This window comes from Drosophila nasuta, chromosome 3 (assembly GCF_023558535.2).
Source record: "Drosophila nasuta strain 15112-1781.00 chromosome 3, ASM2355853v1, whole genome shotgun sequence".
In the NCBI taxonomy this organism is placed as follows: Eukaryota; Metazoa; Arthropoda; class Insecta; order Diptera; family Drosophilidae; genus Drosophila; species Drosophila nasuta.
Genome location: NC_083457.1, coordinates 27,951,736 through 27,968,510, shown reverse-complemented (window position 1 = coordinate 27,968,510; position 16,775 = coordinate 27,951,736). Strand labels below are relative to the sequence as shown.

General features: G+C 38.8%; 2 protein-coding genes across 2 annotated transcripts in view; one reads left to right on the top strand and one right to left on the bottom strand.

The window, feature by feature from the left end:
• LOC132788722 (electron transfer flavoprotein-ubiquinone oxidoreductase, mitochondrial) overlaps positions 1-16,775 on the bottom strand; it is a 118,537-nt gene that overhangs the window by 92,300 nt on the left and 9,462 nt on the right. The window lies entirely within an intron of this gene.
• On the top strand, positions 1,106-15,197 carry LOC132788143 (uncharacterized). Its single transcript, XM_060795473.1, is given in 6 exon segments — positions 1,106-1,859; positions 9,188-9,675; positions 13,380-13,433; positions 13,435-13,604; positions 13,666-14,237; positions 14,517-15,197. Coding segments are annotated over 6 exon segments (1,872 nt in total). The 5' UTR covers positions 1,106-1,645; the 3' UTR covers positions 14,891-15,197.

Below are 16,775 nucleotides of genomic sequence, written 5' to 3'. Positions count from 1 at the left end.
GAGGAAACTGTGAGTAATTTACAATTTTTTGCTGACTCTTTTGCTCATCCCCCGAAGACATTCGATATACACATGTTTATTCGTATGTGTGTGTGTGTGTGTGTGTGTGCTCGCATACAAGAATATAAGAACGTAGATGTGTGTGCGTGAACATGCATACAGATGTTGTTTGAACTGTTTTCGATTTCTTACAACGCCTTTCGCTGTAATTTTCGTATTCTGCTTCCCATGCATTCCCTTTTTTCTTGTTTCCTTCGTTGAGCTTTTTTGCATGTTGTTGTTGCTTTTAAAATTGGGTTACAGAGCCCAAGACCAAAGCCCCAAACCAGAAACCAGAAACAAAACCAAACCAAAAAAAAGAACGAAAAATAAATAAAAATGCAAAAATCCGTTTGACGCCCGTAAGCTTCATGAGTCAGAACTGTTGCACTGATTGCTAAAGCAAAAGTCGTCGTCTTGTTGTTGTTGTTGTTGTTCTGCTTATGCTGTTGTTGGGGAGGTGGATGTGAATATAGTATGTGTATGTAGGTGGAAACGGAGACGGTTGGCTGTAGAAGCTTCAGCTTGGACTTTATTTGTGTGCAAAAGATTTCGATTTCTCCTTTTTGTTTTGCTTCTTTGCGCGTGTCTGCTTTGTTAGCTGATTTGTAACGTTACAGTTGTCTGTCAGTCTGCTGTGTGCTGTGTGCCGTGTGTTGTTTTTGTTTTGTGTTGCTTGTGAGATGTTTACGAGCAGCTTTGCCAAATTTAAGAGAGCCAAAAGTCAAGCGAAGAGCGAGCTTAAAACTTTACAGCTGAGCTTAGCGCTTCACTTGGCTTGGCAAGGCACTAAGACGATAGCGATGGCGTCTTCTGATAATTAAAAGGCTGAATGAAATCCGAAACCATAAAAACATTACATATAATATATAGCTAAATAAATAGGTCATCGAATCAATTCGATATAGCCCCAAAAGCAAACTTCCAGCATGGAGACAGAGTAATTGACTCTCACAGCAATCGAAGCGGAAAATAGCTAGTTTTAGCGGGAGAGCGAACTCGAGGCGAGCAGCACTAACGAAGCGCGATCACGAAGCATCGTCGACTGACAGCGCCATAAGCTGCGCTCAGTTCGATTCGATCATTCGTCGCAGCAAGTTCAACTCGTCATCGGGCTCCTCACACACACTCACACGAAGCGTAGTTGAGAGTCGAGGGTGGCACAGAGCTTGGCCGAGTCCCAGTCTCACACTCAGTCTCCAAAAAATTAAAAAAATAAAACCGAAACGAAATAAAAAGGAAAAGAAAATCCGCGAGAGTGCATTAACATTAAACAATTGTGTGACGTTATAATTTGGTGTATATTTGTCAATCAATGTGTAGAATTTATGTGAGCGCGAGTGAAGTGGAAATCGAAATATCGATATCGAACTAGTCCGGATTATGCAATTGGCCTTTTGCCGAGTGAAAAGTCAAACTGTGTTTTGTAATGCGCCAAAGAAACGACGAAAATCAAAATAAAAGTGAAGCAGCTGCAAAACTCAAGCTACAACGAAACCGCAATCGGCGCCACTGAAAAGCCGTTTTCTCAAACAAAAACAAATACAACAATACCAACTGCAAAAAAAAAACATATATAACTGAAACTTAAGACATCCAGACTAAAATGGCGGTTGCTGCGACTGCGACTACGAATGCGACGAGCATTTGCGTCAGCTGCGTGCGCCAGCGGCAAAATCGACGCTGCGTTGGCGTCGGCAGCGGCAGCGGCGCAACCGCAGCCATTGGCAGTAATGCCATTTTGCAAATTTATAGCGCCTGGGCGCTGCTCACCTTGCTGGCCGCCAGTGCTGCCATTGTGCAGAGTGCAGCGGTTTTCGGTTAGTTGATTTACTGATAATTGATAAGCTATTAACCTAAGGCTTTTTTTTAACTTCTCACCATATAACACCGCTTTTTCGGTACTTCCCCAGGCGTTCAATACTTTCGTTTTATTATTTTTTAAGCAGTTGAGATCTATGTAGCTCTTAAAGTTTTTTCTCGAATTTGCCATGTGGTTAGTCGTTCATCTTGTTGTGTTGTATTTTTTTATTTGCTCGTTTTTTTTGCACTATTCTATTTCAAGGTGCCTTTATGCCATATTCTTAGTAGTAGTTTCTGGTAATCTCTTTTGATGTGAACCACTGTCATTTGTGCTTTTCAGTTTTGGTCTGTTTGTCTCTTCGTCTTGTTGTCGTCTGTCTGGATTCTGTTTCTTATATTTTTTTTGTGCGACAATTTTGTGAACGTGAACCGTAAACCGGTTGAAGTTGAGGTTGCTCTCCTCTACGAATGTCTCGCCTCGATCTTTTTTTGTTTTGCTTTTCCATTTGTGCACATGGTATTTATTACTTTATTTACTTATTCATTTTTGTTTTATTATCGTTGTGATTTTGGTCAAGCGAGTTATTAATAATGTTCTCACTCTTTTGTGCTTTTGGGTAAGTCTTAAACAAACGCATTACATCTTTAATTGCGTTTACGTCTTTTTTTACGTGAATCATTTGACGCAATGGCCTAGACGTAATGACAATAAAGTCATGTAAATATACGCGGAAGCAGTGCAAATGAAACAAAATACACAGTTTAAGACATGTGAATATGAGAATAATGAAAAAAAGTAATTATTATTTTTATACTACAACAAAGATAAACCTGAGGGGGAAGAGAAAAACAATGCACAACTTGAAGCAAGCTGAATTTAAAGAAATAAGAGAACAAAAACAAAAACAAAAATAAAAAAAAAAGAATAGCTATGACAGCCAGAGGGAGCGACTACCGCGACCTCATTGTCATTGAAATACAGTTACGCCGCGCACAGAACAAAGGCAAAAGGCAACAGCAACAGCAGCAACAAAAGTAACGGCAACGCCAGCAGAGCATCTCTCGCTCTGCCTCAGCCGCGGAGTTCAGTTGAGTTCTGTTGCCAGTTGGCAGTGTTGCCAGTTACCGATTCACCTTTCCCTTTCCCTTTCCCTATGCCATTTCCCCTAACCGATTGCAGTGTCCGTCCATCCATCCGTCTGTCTGTCTGTCGGTTAACAAGCGAAGCTTTTAACGTTGTTCCGCTGAACTTTTAACATTATTTCGTCGTTCCATTTGGGAACTATGCCAATTACATTTCAATTAAATGAAATTTAATTATGATGGCCAAGTTAACAGAACTGCTGTTGCTAGTTTAAGCATTGAAAAATGAAAAAAAACAACATTATGCAAATGTGGTTGAAACACAAGAAGTTGCCAGATCTGTTCAATAAACATGCATACATAATATTATTCACAAGTGTATGTGTGTGTGTGTGAACCGGTTACTGAATCAATTTGCGTACAAAAAAGAGCAAAAAAACACACATACACACACACATACATATGCATAACTCATACATCAATATGTTACCAGACAGCTAGAACTTTTTTCGTTGTAGTTTTTGTTGCTTTTGAAACGAGAAAAAAAAACAAGAAGTCGTCGCACCTCAGGGCTCGACTCACAAAGCTCAGTTGATCTGTTGATGTCATAAGAGTTCAATTAGCTGCAACACGCCCACCCGCTTCCCCCTCTTTCTACTTCGGCTCCCTTCTTTCTTCTCATTCGTCTCGCAATGCGTTGACCAGACCAAGTTGTTCAACTTTTTGCGCACAAAATGCAAATAAAAGCTGTAACAACAAAAAACTGTAAGCAAAAACAAAAGCAAAAGCAAAAACGGAGAGGTTTAGGCAGAGAGTGGAAAGAGAGAGAGAAAGATAGAGGGGGGAGAGAGAGATAGCTTTATGTGTAGGCAATAGCTTTTGTGTGTATCAAGATGTGCAGAGCGTCAACAAGCGCTCAATTAAAATGCAAATTGACCGTTATCTGAGCTGGCTTCGCTCTCTTCGCTCTCACACTAAAAATGGCGACACTTCAGCTAGATGTTACAACTGTTGTTGTTGTTGTTGTTGTTCTCGTTGTTGTTGCCACTGCAGTTGCAACGCCCAACGCCCACCGCCCACCAGCCACACTATCTAAAATTGGCGCAAACTATTTTGGCCAACAGTTATAGGCAAACACATACACACACACTCATACACTCACAGACTTTATAGAAGCACTTACTTTGTTGGTAATTTTTTGCTAATTGCTAAAATGGCCGCCTTGATTTATGTATGCGACCGTTAGTAGGCAGCAGGCGAGTCCAAGTCGACTGCAGCGTGAATGTATGTGTGTGTGCTTGTGTGTATGTGTGTGGAGTCATGTTGAACCGGCTAGAAGCAACACTCGGGCATTGCTCGGTCACGCTGCTGTTGGCAAAATGCGACTTGCAACAAGCAGCGGCAGCAACAGCAACAGCAATAGCAACAGTTGCCGTTAGGCTGTCTGCAATAATGTTGTTGCTGTTGCACGCAAACAACAGACAACAGACAACGACAGCAACTGCAACATCAGCGCAGCAAAGAGAATCAGTTAAAGCTGAATGCATGTCAAGTTCTTTGCTGTTGCTGCTGCTGTTGCTGCTGCACGTTGTTGTCTTGTTTATAGTACAATTTATTTTATTTAGTTAGTTGCTGCTGTGCAAACAGACAAACAGAGAAACGACGACTACGAAGACGACAACAACAACTGCAACAACGACAATGACAACAGCAACAACAACAACTACAATGACAACACATTTGCTTGACCTATAAGCAAAATTGGTCAACAGGAATTGTGGCGCTGTTGACCAGTGTAACATGTTTGTGTGTGTATGTGTGTGTGTCTGCGAGATGTGAGTGAAGTACGGTGGAAAAAGAGGGGAGAGGGAAGAGTGCAGAGTGAGGAAGTGGGCCTGCCACTTAACCCTTGCAGTTCTGACTTTGATAGTTGACCTAATTTTCAGTTGGTAAATAAAAACAAAACAAAAAAAAAGTACTACACTCATCGCTTTTTTTTTTTGTAGCTGTTTGTGCGTCAAGTGTGCTCTTCTCTCTCTCTCTCTCTCGCTCTCACTTGGAGTGCGTGGTGTGTGTGTGTGTTGTGTAATTTTTTAACAACAACTTTTTTATTTCGAGTGCTGCTGACGAGCTGTTGCTGATGCGGCTGCAGCTTCAGCTGCTGTTGCTGTTGCTGCTGTTGTGGTCGGTGCGTTTTTTTGTATGCAACTGTGCGTAATTATGATGAGTGAGCGTTGCACGTTTGCAACATGGAATATGCCACAGAATTTGTGATGCCCAACACACAGGCACTCAAAACAGATGCTTGACAATCTGCGCCAAGAGACCCCACAACAGCTTTTGCTTAACACATGAGCGGGCAGGCAAATCTCTCTCTCAGTCGCCCACAGACTAAAGCCCAAGCTTGAAGCCCAACCCCAAAATGTAAACAAAACCAAAACAAAGCACAACAACTGCCCAGAACTAAAGTACACTCTGCATGCGTGCGTGTGTGTGTGTGTGTGAATACACTCGTAAATTGTGAGTGTGAGTGTGAGTGCACTCATTATAGGCACCTGTAGATCAACATTGACTGCCCTTCAGCTCAGCTTTTGTTGAGCCCTTTTGCAAGTGACCGTCACGCAAAGAGCTGCAGCATTATGGCCAGAATCAACACACACACTCTCACACTTGTTCAAACACTCACACACACCCAAGAGCAATTTACAAATGTTTAAAGCACTGTAAACGCGAGAGTCAGTAATCAAGTTATGTGATGTTGGCCGCTGCTATCTAATTTTATTTAGTTACTGCTTCTGACCTTCCTCGAATTAGACAAACAATTTAAAAGGTAAATACGACAAAACAAATTGAAATGTTGTAGTTTGTTTGTTTACAACATTTACATTTGCATAGATACTCGCCGCATGCAAATGAGAAATGCTCGAAATGGAAAATCCGAAATTCTATTCCCAAAGTTAACACTCAGTTTTGCCTGCAAATTTTTGGACTTTCCACTCGCCATTTGCCACTTGCCTCGTGCCTTTTCCCTCTTGCCTCTTGCCACTTGTGCTGCATTCAGCTTTCGAATCACCCAAAAAAGTAAAAGAAGCAATAAAATAAAAACCCAGAAGATCTGAAAACACATAAAGCAACTATACTACTATTCATGTTATGCTCTAGAAATTGAGACAAATTATGAACGGCACATTTATGGTGAAAAATCAAGTGAAATTACAGCCCTTTCTTTGCGTGGTTCGCTGAGTTCGCCGTTTGCTGTTTTGCTGCTGCCCAACCCCCATTCTAACCTCAGCTGTAACCCATCTACCATCCATCCATCCATCCATCCATCCACCTCTGATTCCCTCTTTACTCTTCGCCCCCATTTCTTCAGCCTCATCAACCTTAATGCGTCTCTCGTCTGCTGTTGCAGCCAAGCACAACACTCATTTAACTTGTTATACGATTATATTTAATATGTGTATGTGTGTATGTGAGTGTGTGTATTCTTGTGGTTGTGTGCGTGCTTTTAACCCAATTAGCTCAAGCTGTAACTGAAGCTAGAGTTCAGTGGCATAAGCCTCGACTTTTATAGCTGCCATTCAGCCAGTCAGCCACCAAACACAAAAAACACCAAAAAAAAAAGAAGAAAAAATTGCCAGTAAACCTCATTGTTTTTTTGGTGCTAATGGATTAAAGTTATGGCTTATGGGTCAATTTATCAGACAGATAGCAGTTAGCTGTCAGAATAAAATAGTTTTTACAACAATTATTATCATTTTGAAGTCTTGTCGATCAATTATGGGCCAACAGGTTGCCCATCGAGGTCAAGTCCAATTAATTGAACTCTCACAGTTCATTCAATTGATACAAAAATTACGCTTTCTAAGATTTTAATTAAGCACTCAATTAAAAGCCAGTTTTAATTGAATGTGATTAACACCTACAAGTGTAGAAATTTAGGCAATATGTTATATCTCATTTATAATACATATTTGCATTTGCTACATAAAATGTCATTGGACAATATTGAACTTTAATATAATTTATATAATCGATTCTAATTTAATTAACTTGCTCGTTATCGAAAGATTAATGAAATGGCAGCGCGTTTATTGTGGTCGACTGTGAGATACCCTATACTTAATTTCAATAAAAGCAAAATTTTGCGAATGCGGTTATATCGTTAAAATATACCTCATTAGTATATTTTAATACTGAAATATATCAAAATATTTATTTTGTATAATAATATACCATTTATTTAAAAATTTGTATTTTTAAATTATGTTTAATTAAAGGTGTATTTAGTATATCAATATACTAATATACTACTATTAAATTATACATAATAAAGATTTTAATAATACCAAATAGCATAACGATATACCATACATTTAATTTTGAATATACCATAGAGTTGGTATATTTTGTACTCTATGGTATATTCAAAATTAAATGTATGTATGTAATGCAATCGTTATGCTATTTGGTATTATTAAAATCTTTATTATGTATAATTTAATAGTAGTATTTTAGTATATTGGTATTGATAATCGAAGCAATTAAATCAGAGACCCTACAGCTATGTCAGGTATAAAAACTATTAAATTTGGCAAATTAAATCGATGCGAATGCTTATCTTTCATCTGCTATCATAGTTGCTAATTGCTGTTAAATATAAAATTGTCGTGAACTGAATATTTTAAGTGCAATCCAATCAATTAATTTATTCTCTGTCATATCTAATGAGGTTCGCACTATATCTAGACAGCAAACAATTGCTGAAAACTTGAGCTTACATCTGCTTTCAAAGCTTGTAATTAAACGATTATCAGTTGTGCAGTTGCACATACAATTGATTGTTGCGGAAGCTTGGCAAGTTGTTAATTGAACAATTGAACAATGATAATCTATAAGTTGTTAACAATTATGGCAACAATGCTATATTTATTTGCGTTATATAAAAGAAGTCTTGAGCTTTCGCATTGTAATTGTAGCACTCCCATTCCCACAGAGTGTTGTAATTTTGCAGTGCGAATGTTCCACATTATGTTGCAACATTATTAGCTGCTCTTGGAGAACATCGAGCACACAAATTTCATTTGTTATTAATCAAGTTATATGTGTGTTGGACAATTAAGTGCATAAATACATTTTTAAGTGCACTTTTAGGAGCTGTTCCAAACATTTCGAGGCACTTTATTAAAGTGCAGCACGTGTCAGCTACTTGGCTATTAATGTCAAGTTCGAAACGAGAATTAGCTGGCAAATTACACACACACACACACACACAACAAATGCAAATTGTTTTTGCACTCGCGAAGGCGAATAAAACTTTAATGGGCCAAAAAGAGCGGTGGGTAGCTCGTATGTAATTGCCCAACAAGACGACAAGAAGAGATGGCAATGGTTTTTGGTCAAGGGGATGCAAAAAGGGGGGCAACTTAATAATAAAATGTTGCAACTATACTCGTAATAATAAGCGCCCACAATGCACAGTGCGAGCTGAGTTGAGTCAGTGACCCAGAATATAATGCAAAAGTAGTTTTCCTATGGAATATGGCATCGACGGCAGCACATTGTAAATAAATATTTCATATTTAACAACAGCAACAGCAATAACAATAATAATAACAACAGCAGCAGCAACAACAGCAGCAGCCACTGAGCGTACTCTCATGTGTGCGTTATTAATTTAACTAGTGTGTGCAGCTGTATCGGTATCTGTAGTTGTATCTGTATCTGTAGCTGTATCTGTATCTTTGTCTGCATCTGTATCTGTATCTGCTGCTGTGAAATATATGTGTGCAACAACACAGCGTGTGTGTGTTGTATCTTTAACCTCTGCTGCGCAAAGTTCGACTGCGAGTGCAAAATAATTGAGCCGAGACTCTTGAAACTCTGAACGTCAACTGGCATTTTATGAGCTCAGTATACTACTCAGTATTCGTTGTATGAGGTATCGCCAGTTATTCAATTACTCGCATATAATACATCAAATTAATTGAATTTCGAGAATGTCATAGATACTACGTTCACGTTCATCGACGAAATTCATAATTCACACTCAATTTCTATGATCTATTTTTAGTGGATTGCTCAAGGCATCATTGGTTTGGGGCTTGTCTTCTTCCATTTATTACTAAGCTATACTATATGATACATAGATGGATAGATAGATGGTTGTTTGCCCTGCTGATTAGCAATATTTTGTTAAGTTACACACAAACCAAACACAAACCAAACACATCTGATGTGCTCCACTTTTACCTTTTTCCAGGTGGACTGTCGCAGCACACATTCAAACCGCTGTGCAGTGCACAACATGAGCATTTCATGGAGAGCGATGGCAAAGAGTCGAGTCTCATCATTGAATTGAAACCGGACTCGTATGGAGCTGAGCACAGCACCTGCACCCGCATACTGAGCGCACCGCCCAGCTTCGGATTCATTGTGCGTCTCATTTTGCCCAAGCTGCGTCACAATCAACACACAACGGACAATGACAACTACAACAGCAACAGCAACAGCAACAACAACGACAACACTCAGTCCCTATCCAGTGGCAGTTTCGTGTCGAGCATCATGCCCTCTGTTGTCAGCACGGCGAGGCCACAGTCACTGTCATCTGGTTCCTCAGCCCTGACGGGCATGTCCACGCTGATTGAGCGACTGAATACCACAGCAGCAGCAGCAGCAGCAGCAGGAGCTGAAGGTGGACTGACCTCAGCCGCAACAATTGCGGGACGCACCTGTCCCCTGAACATTGTAAGTGGAAGCTTCATTATTGCTACAGATTGAAATCGAGGCCTTCGTAATATTGATGAATTTGTTAATGCTGCTAATGCAAATCATCTGTCAAATGCTCTCTAGATAACTTGAATTCAAATGATGCATATCAAGTGAACAAATAGCATTTGAATTTAGCATTCGCAGATAGTTGTAAAAATTGTAAATACTATAAATAGCTGATAGGTATGCAAATATTTACATACTATATACTATTTTATACTATACTGTAGTATACTATAGTATAGTAATGTACTAAAATTAACTATACTGTAGTATACTATAGTATAGTAATATACTAAAATTAACTATAATAGACTGAAATATACTGTGATACTGAAGTATTCACCGCAAATATTTATCTACTATTTTATACTATACTATAATACTATAATATACTAAAATATACTATATACTATTTTATAGATAAATATTTGCACTATATACTACAGTATTTTATAGTATACTGCGCATAATGTTAAATGCCGAATATATTAAACGGGAATAGTTTGTTAAGTCTTGATAGCGAGAAGTTTGTTTGCATAACTAAAAGATAATTTATTGCTACAGATAAGCATTCTAGCATTCTAACAGCATTAAAGTTGAGGTGGCAAAAAACATTTTGCAGTTATAACCACTTAAATGTTAAATTTAGAAAGCAAATGCAAATATCAAGCAGCTAAAAGGAAACAAATATTGAATTTAGGGAAGAGCATAACAACTTCATAAATATTTCTATTTGATTTGGTCTTTTCACATCTTTATAAATATAATATATATAGAGTTTGAACTCGCACATTTGCTTATTTTTTAATATTTTTAAATCGAAACAGTTGTACTAATCTATGCAGCTAGAAAATTTGTTTATCGCTCGAGTTAAAGATGTTGATCTCAAGGTTTCAATTAGAGTTTGTTCGACATTTGTTGCACCTTCTCAATGGCTTTTAGCTGACCATCGGTAAGCATAATTTAGATTTTGACTTGTGAGCGGCGATTGTTTGGGTGTGGGTGTTATTGTTGTTATTAGTGTGTGTGTGTGTGTGTGTGTGTCTTGTTGCTGCGCATGCGTGACCACCGAAAAGTGTGAGAATTGTGGTACACGTATTTAGCATTGAACTCACCCAAAAAAAATATATATAGTAGATAGAAGTATATAAAGAAAGACTTTGAAGAGAGACAATGACATGATTTCAGCGAGTGACTTCATCAAAGATTCGTGATATAATTCTAATTTATGTTGAGCCTATGACTTGATTTCGGAAGGTTTTCAACATGCTTCAAACATGGCAACGCGGTATGCCATGGTCGAGCACTTTCGCCTATTGTAACTTGGCTAATTGTGATTAGTTTTTTTTTCGTTTTTCGTTATTTGTTTTTTTTTTGTTGTGTCTAATGACATTGTTTTTTAGTTGTGGTTTTCACATGGCATTTTGACATTTGAAATTGTCGCCAATTATTGTTAATTGAAAAAGTTCTCTTTAGCGCTATATAGACTGCAACTTGTCTCGCTTTAAGGTTGACATTGAACTCGGTGGAAACAGAAACAGAATTATACATACATAACTCTTAACCCGCATCTCAGTTGCTGGTTGTTTGGTTTCGTTGGCAATTCCAGAATGCGGGGCTTGGCTTAGATACGATGCGATGCGAGTGAGCGAGACATATATTCTGAGCGCGTGCGATTTGCATAAGCGCGCCCGATTCGAGCCATTTTTGCATTTGGCGCGAGTTCTGGGCTTTTTGTGTATTTGAAACACGTTTGTCTCATTTGGCCAGGAAAACGAAACGAAATACGCGACGCACAAAACCGACAACACTTTCAGTTGCTGCTGCTGCGTTGCGCTGCGATGCCATAAATACTACAATGACTGCCAAAATGACTGACTGAATGACTGTCTGAATGACTGACAACTAGACGGATTGATGCGAACGTGGACAGTCTCTGGCCATAAAAAAAACAACTATCTGCGCATCGCAAGATGGCATGGCTTTAGCTCTATCTGCAGCCATACATAGGTAGAGCTTTAGCCATATGGGTATCTGAAACTGTATCTGGATATAAATGGGGTTTCTTTGTTCGCCTCCATATGCAAATGTGTCACAGTCACAGTCAATGATAAACATTCTCGGACTAGAATCGCATATCGCAATCGAGATGCACATACTTGTATAAAATACAAACTACAACTGATGATTGCTTACCCAAGTGGTGTAAACAGGCAGCTAGTTTAAATTGAATAGCCACACCTGGAAGTCGAGCTGAATCCCCTTAATTAACTATTAATTAACTCTGCTCGGATAATGTTCAAGCTCCGTTATATCAGCTATTGAACTCAAGCCCTTTAGGCACGATTAATTACATTAGCAAATGCTTAAATAATATTCTGCCGAATGCCGATCGATAATTATTTAGAGTTGTATAGAAAAGGTATTAAAAATTGTAAACAATTCTGGACTAATTCGATCTGATATTGTACAATCAATCCCAAAGTTATCGACAGCGGAATGTTTGCAAAGTTCCATTTTGTTGATTGTGAACACATTTGCAATGAGATTCATTTACTTGGGGAAAATTAATGCATTAGCTCGTGTATTCAATAGAAAAACTATTATCAGTTTCTATTGATTATTTGTAATGTATTTAGAGAGTTATTCAATTTATTAGATCAAATTAAAGACGTTGAATAATAATTGTGACAGAATTAGCTCACTGTATGCGAATTTTAATTAGCTTTTTAATAATTCACAAATTAATCGAATTTGTGTGTTGAATTTCACTACCGCAAACTCAAAAGTTATAAATATTTCCATTGCTTTAAACAATGGCTAATAAATAGTAAATTCTACGCATTTTGGCCTTTTAATTGTTAGATTATTAAACTAATTGATTGTTTGTTTACGTTGGGGATTTGACAGCATGGCTGTTTATACCCTGTAGAAGATATGGGAATGTAAATATTTCAGTAATTAATAATAGTTATTTTCAAATTAAATATTTCGAATAATTTAATGCTCTGCATAGGCTATAAGTTATAAACATTAAATGCTATTTCAAGTCTAGGGTATTTTTGTATCGTGTTTTTAAAATAACTCGTTGGCAACAACGCTGTGCATATTAAATTGTTTTTTAAACAAATTGTTACTTTTAGCTTTGCATATTATACTCGTAGTATTATATGCATTTATAATTATGAATAGCGTGGAATTTCGCTGGCCATAGTACTCCACGTAGTACTCTCCGCGTAACCTGATCGAGCAGGGGGCGGAGGCGAATGGCGGAAGGCGGAGGGGGAAACATTCGCATGTGCTACCTAAAACCGCTTTTGTGGCGCGTATTTTTCCAGCGTAAATATTTAATTTAGCATTATTCTTCTGCCAGTGATTGTTGTTGTTGTTGCTGCTGTTAAACGCCATGCGAAAAATATATATCCCAAAATGTATTCGCAGTTGATCGTTTATTGTGCACGTTTTTTGATCTTTATTTGCGTAAATAATTTATATCACGTCAGAGCAGCGCTGCCTTTGTTTGTGGGCGTGAAGCGCGTTGAGTGCTTTTTATTAGCTCCCTCAGCTTTTTTAATCTATTGTTTAAGTATTTTGAGCGCGTAAATTGTTTGTACGATCGCGTGCAAATATTAGATCAAACTCCAATTAAATCTCGTTCTGTTTTGTTTTTTTTGCAGTTCAGCTCATTGGATCCGCATACCGCGCAATGGCGCGTGGATCCCTGCCAATTGGGAGGATACAGCCTCCGAGATGGAGGATCCAGTGCGTTTGTTTCACGGTCGTGTGCGCATCGTGTGGGAGCATGAACAGCAGGAGCTGAAGTCGAAGCTAATGATCACGGTGCTGGGTAAGGGAGAGCAGTGCAAGGACGCACAAAACAAGCATCAGTGCCTGAAGATTGGGTAAGTTAAGCAAAGGAATGTTTTACTATAAATTCAGTTAACTGATTATTTAATTCCTTAGCGATGAGCCCATACTCTGCATCTCCAAGGAGCTGGCATGCGATGGCATACGCCATTGCCCGTATAGCAATGAGTATGACAGTGATGAGGACTACGAGTTATGCTATAAGCAGCGTCGTCCTGGTCTACTGCCATCGGCCAAAGAGTCCGATTTGATCGAGCAATTCACACTCGAAGTATTTCGCAATTTCTTTTTGCACGATGCACCCAAAAGACCACAGAATGCCAGCAGCTCCGTTTCGAGCAGCAATTCGACAACGCAGCTGCATAAAGTTCACACCAAAGATATGAAAAAGCCGAATGGCGAGGCCAACGGTTCACCGAATGCCATCGGAGCCGAGCAGACGCCGGAGGCGGATGGAAAGTCAGGACAGGATAATGCCACCATGGAGAGCAATGGCAACGCGAATGCGAATGCGAATGGAAATGGGAACACTGGCGGCAGCGGATTCACGCGTCGCAACTCGACGAGGACGGGCCTCCACTCGGATCTGTCCAAGTACGGACCGTGGGGCTATCTAATGCTCGGCATGCTCCTCTGCGGCGGTGCTCTGCTCATCTGCGGCCTCTGGGGTACGTTCAATTGCACACTTTTGTAGCCCAAGTAAGACATAGACATTTATATTTATGTGAGTTTTTTTGTTTTCGTTTTTCTTCTTTGTTTTTGTGCTGACTTTTTATTGGTATCGTTACATCGCGCATGCCTCTCTCGTATCTTTATCAATGTCTATGTCTTTGTCTAACTTTCGCCTTATGCCATTAATCCACCGTTCACCCTCCCCCCCCCCTCCCTTTGAACAGTTTCCTGTTGTCGCTTGAGCTCTCACATTGAATCCATACGTTCACTTACAGCATCCGCATCCCAGCATGCGGTCAACAACGAGCGCGAGGCAGCGCTGGCCGCCGCCAATGGAGCTGGCCAGGATCCCACGAATGCCACCTCGCCGCCCAACTACGAGGAACTGGATCCACCGCCAGCTTACTCGGTGCTCTTTCCCAATCAGAAGGCCGCCAGCAGTAATACTTTGAATGCCCTGGATGGCGTCGTTGCCAGCACAACAGCTGCAGCAGCAGCAGCAGCGGCGGCTGCAGCGGCAGCAGCAACAGCAACGGCAGTTGTGACAGCAACATCCGTGGCAGAGCAACAGCAGCAGCAGCAGCAAGAACAACAAACCCAGCAACAACAACAACAGCAAGAAAATCCAGGAGAGCAGCCGACGAACTAGCTATAAGCCTGACAAGAAGGTCGCCGAATAAAGGCGCATCCTGGCATAATAGATTAGGTTTAGGTTCCAACATCTTTGACTGACTCTGATGCAATTAGTTTAGAAAACCAATTTGATAGTTATTAGCCCTAATTTTTAAGTGTAACTCTATTTTAAATGTATAACGTTAATGCTAGCTGGTCAACACTATGTATGCACCCAAAACTACCCAAAAAACAAAAGAAAACATGAACACGTCCAATGTCCAACTGACCAACTGCTAAGCATGCTGGCTCGGCTGACAAATCCTATTTTAATCAATTCCAAATGAAATTTAAACGATTGCTTGCAACGCAGAAACTACTCGTAATCGTAATCATACTATACTTTTAATATATACTGAATGTAAAAGAAAAAAACACACGACAAGCATCAATAACAACAACAACAACAACGACAAGTCGTATATTTTTTGTATCTTTGTTAATGTAAAATTTAATGTGATATAAATTTAAATCTTAATAAAAACAAAACCTGTACAAGTTTATTTAATTGGAATTTGCAAGCCTTAAACAAGGACTGAATAATTGGCAATCAAGGTAATCAATGGATGAAGTCAGAAGGTCATTTGGATTACTGAATACAATCGCAGAATGGTTTATTTTATGCAGTTCCAGATTCAGCTTCGTATACTTAATATTCCCTCACATACTTTGCGGCTGCAGTTTCATGTATAAAAAGCGTTGCATACTTTTGAGCGGCTGCCGTTTTGTTGGTAAAAACTGTAGCCTACTTTTGTGCGCATTAAAATATTTCCGCTGAATCCGACTCTTGACACAATTTAAATACTATACTTACGCTGATTTGTTAACTGTAAATGAATTTTAAAATCATACATACTTATAAAGAAATCCCGTTTGCCATAAATGAAAAGTCAGTTGATATTTTTTTACATCGAATTTCAACATCATTTTTGTTTTATTTTTCAGTTAAATGAAGAGTTTGGTCAGAGGTTAGCCTGGGAAAGGAGCATGATGGGGGAAGGTTAATCGACAGGATAAGGACAAAATTTCACATTTAAATTTGCATGAAGTGCTAAATGAGTTAAGTATTGTTGTCATTCCTTTCGCTTTTACTTGTTTGAAATTGATTTACGCTTTATTTGTTGCTCTAGTTGCTGCCTTTAAATTTTTTGTTTTGCGGATTTACTGTTTGTTGTTCGTTTTTACGTGTTTTAGTTGTATTTGTCTTTGATATATGTAAGTTGCATTGATATCTTTGTTTTTTCTTTTTATTTTTTGCCGGGATCTCTTAACTATATATGTATGTTCTATATGCCATATGCTGAATGCGTATGCGTTATGTGTATCTTGTTTTCTTTATCGTAATTTAGATGTAAATTTGCTACAATCGTTCTATGTTCTGCCTTTAAGGTTTCTTCTTCGTCGCGTTCCTACACCGAATACCGATTTCTCTATGTATATATATGCAATATAAGGTAAGCAATAACATACAAGTACAATATTATGTGATTCTCAATCCATCTCAATCGTAATCGTAATCGTAACTATAACAATATTACACTCTAAACAAAATGATGCATTAAATATGTGTATAGACAGCCTCGTCTCGCCATTCAGCATGAAAATGAAATCCTTGTTGTTTTTAATTCTCCAGAAGGAATCGGACGAGGCTGCTACAAAATTTACCAGCTAAGTAGTAAGTTTATTTATTCTCAATTATCTCTAAATTTACTTAATTGCCAATTTCAGCATTTCCCGTTTCTCCAATGACGGAGCGAACGTTCTGGTTTGTTGTTGTTGTTGTTCTATTTTTTGGGTTTTGCAGATTTGAATTTACTTTTGTATTTTTTTTTCAGTATTTCTCTATTACTTACATACTCATA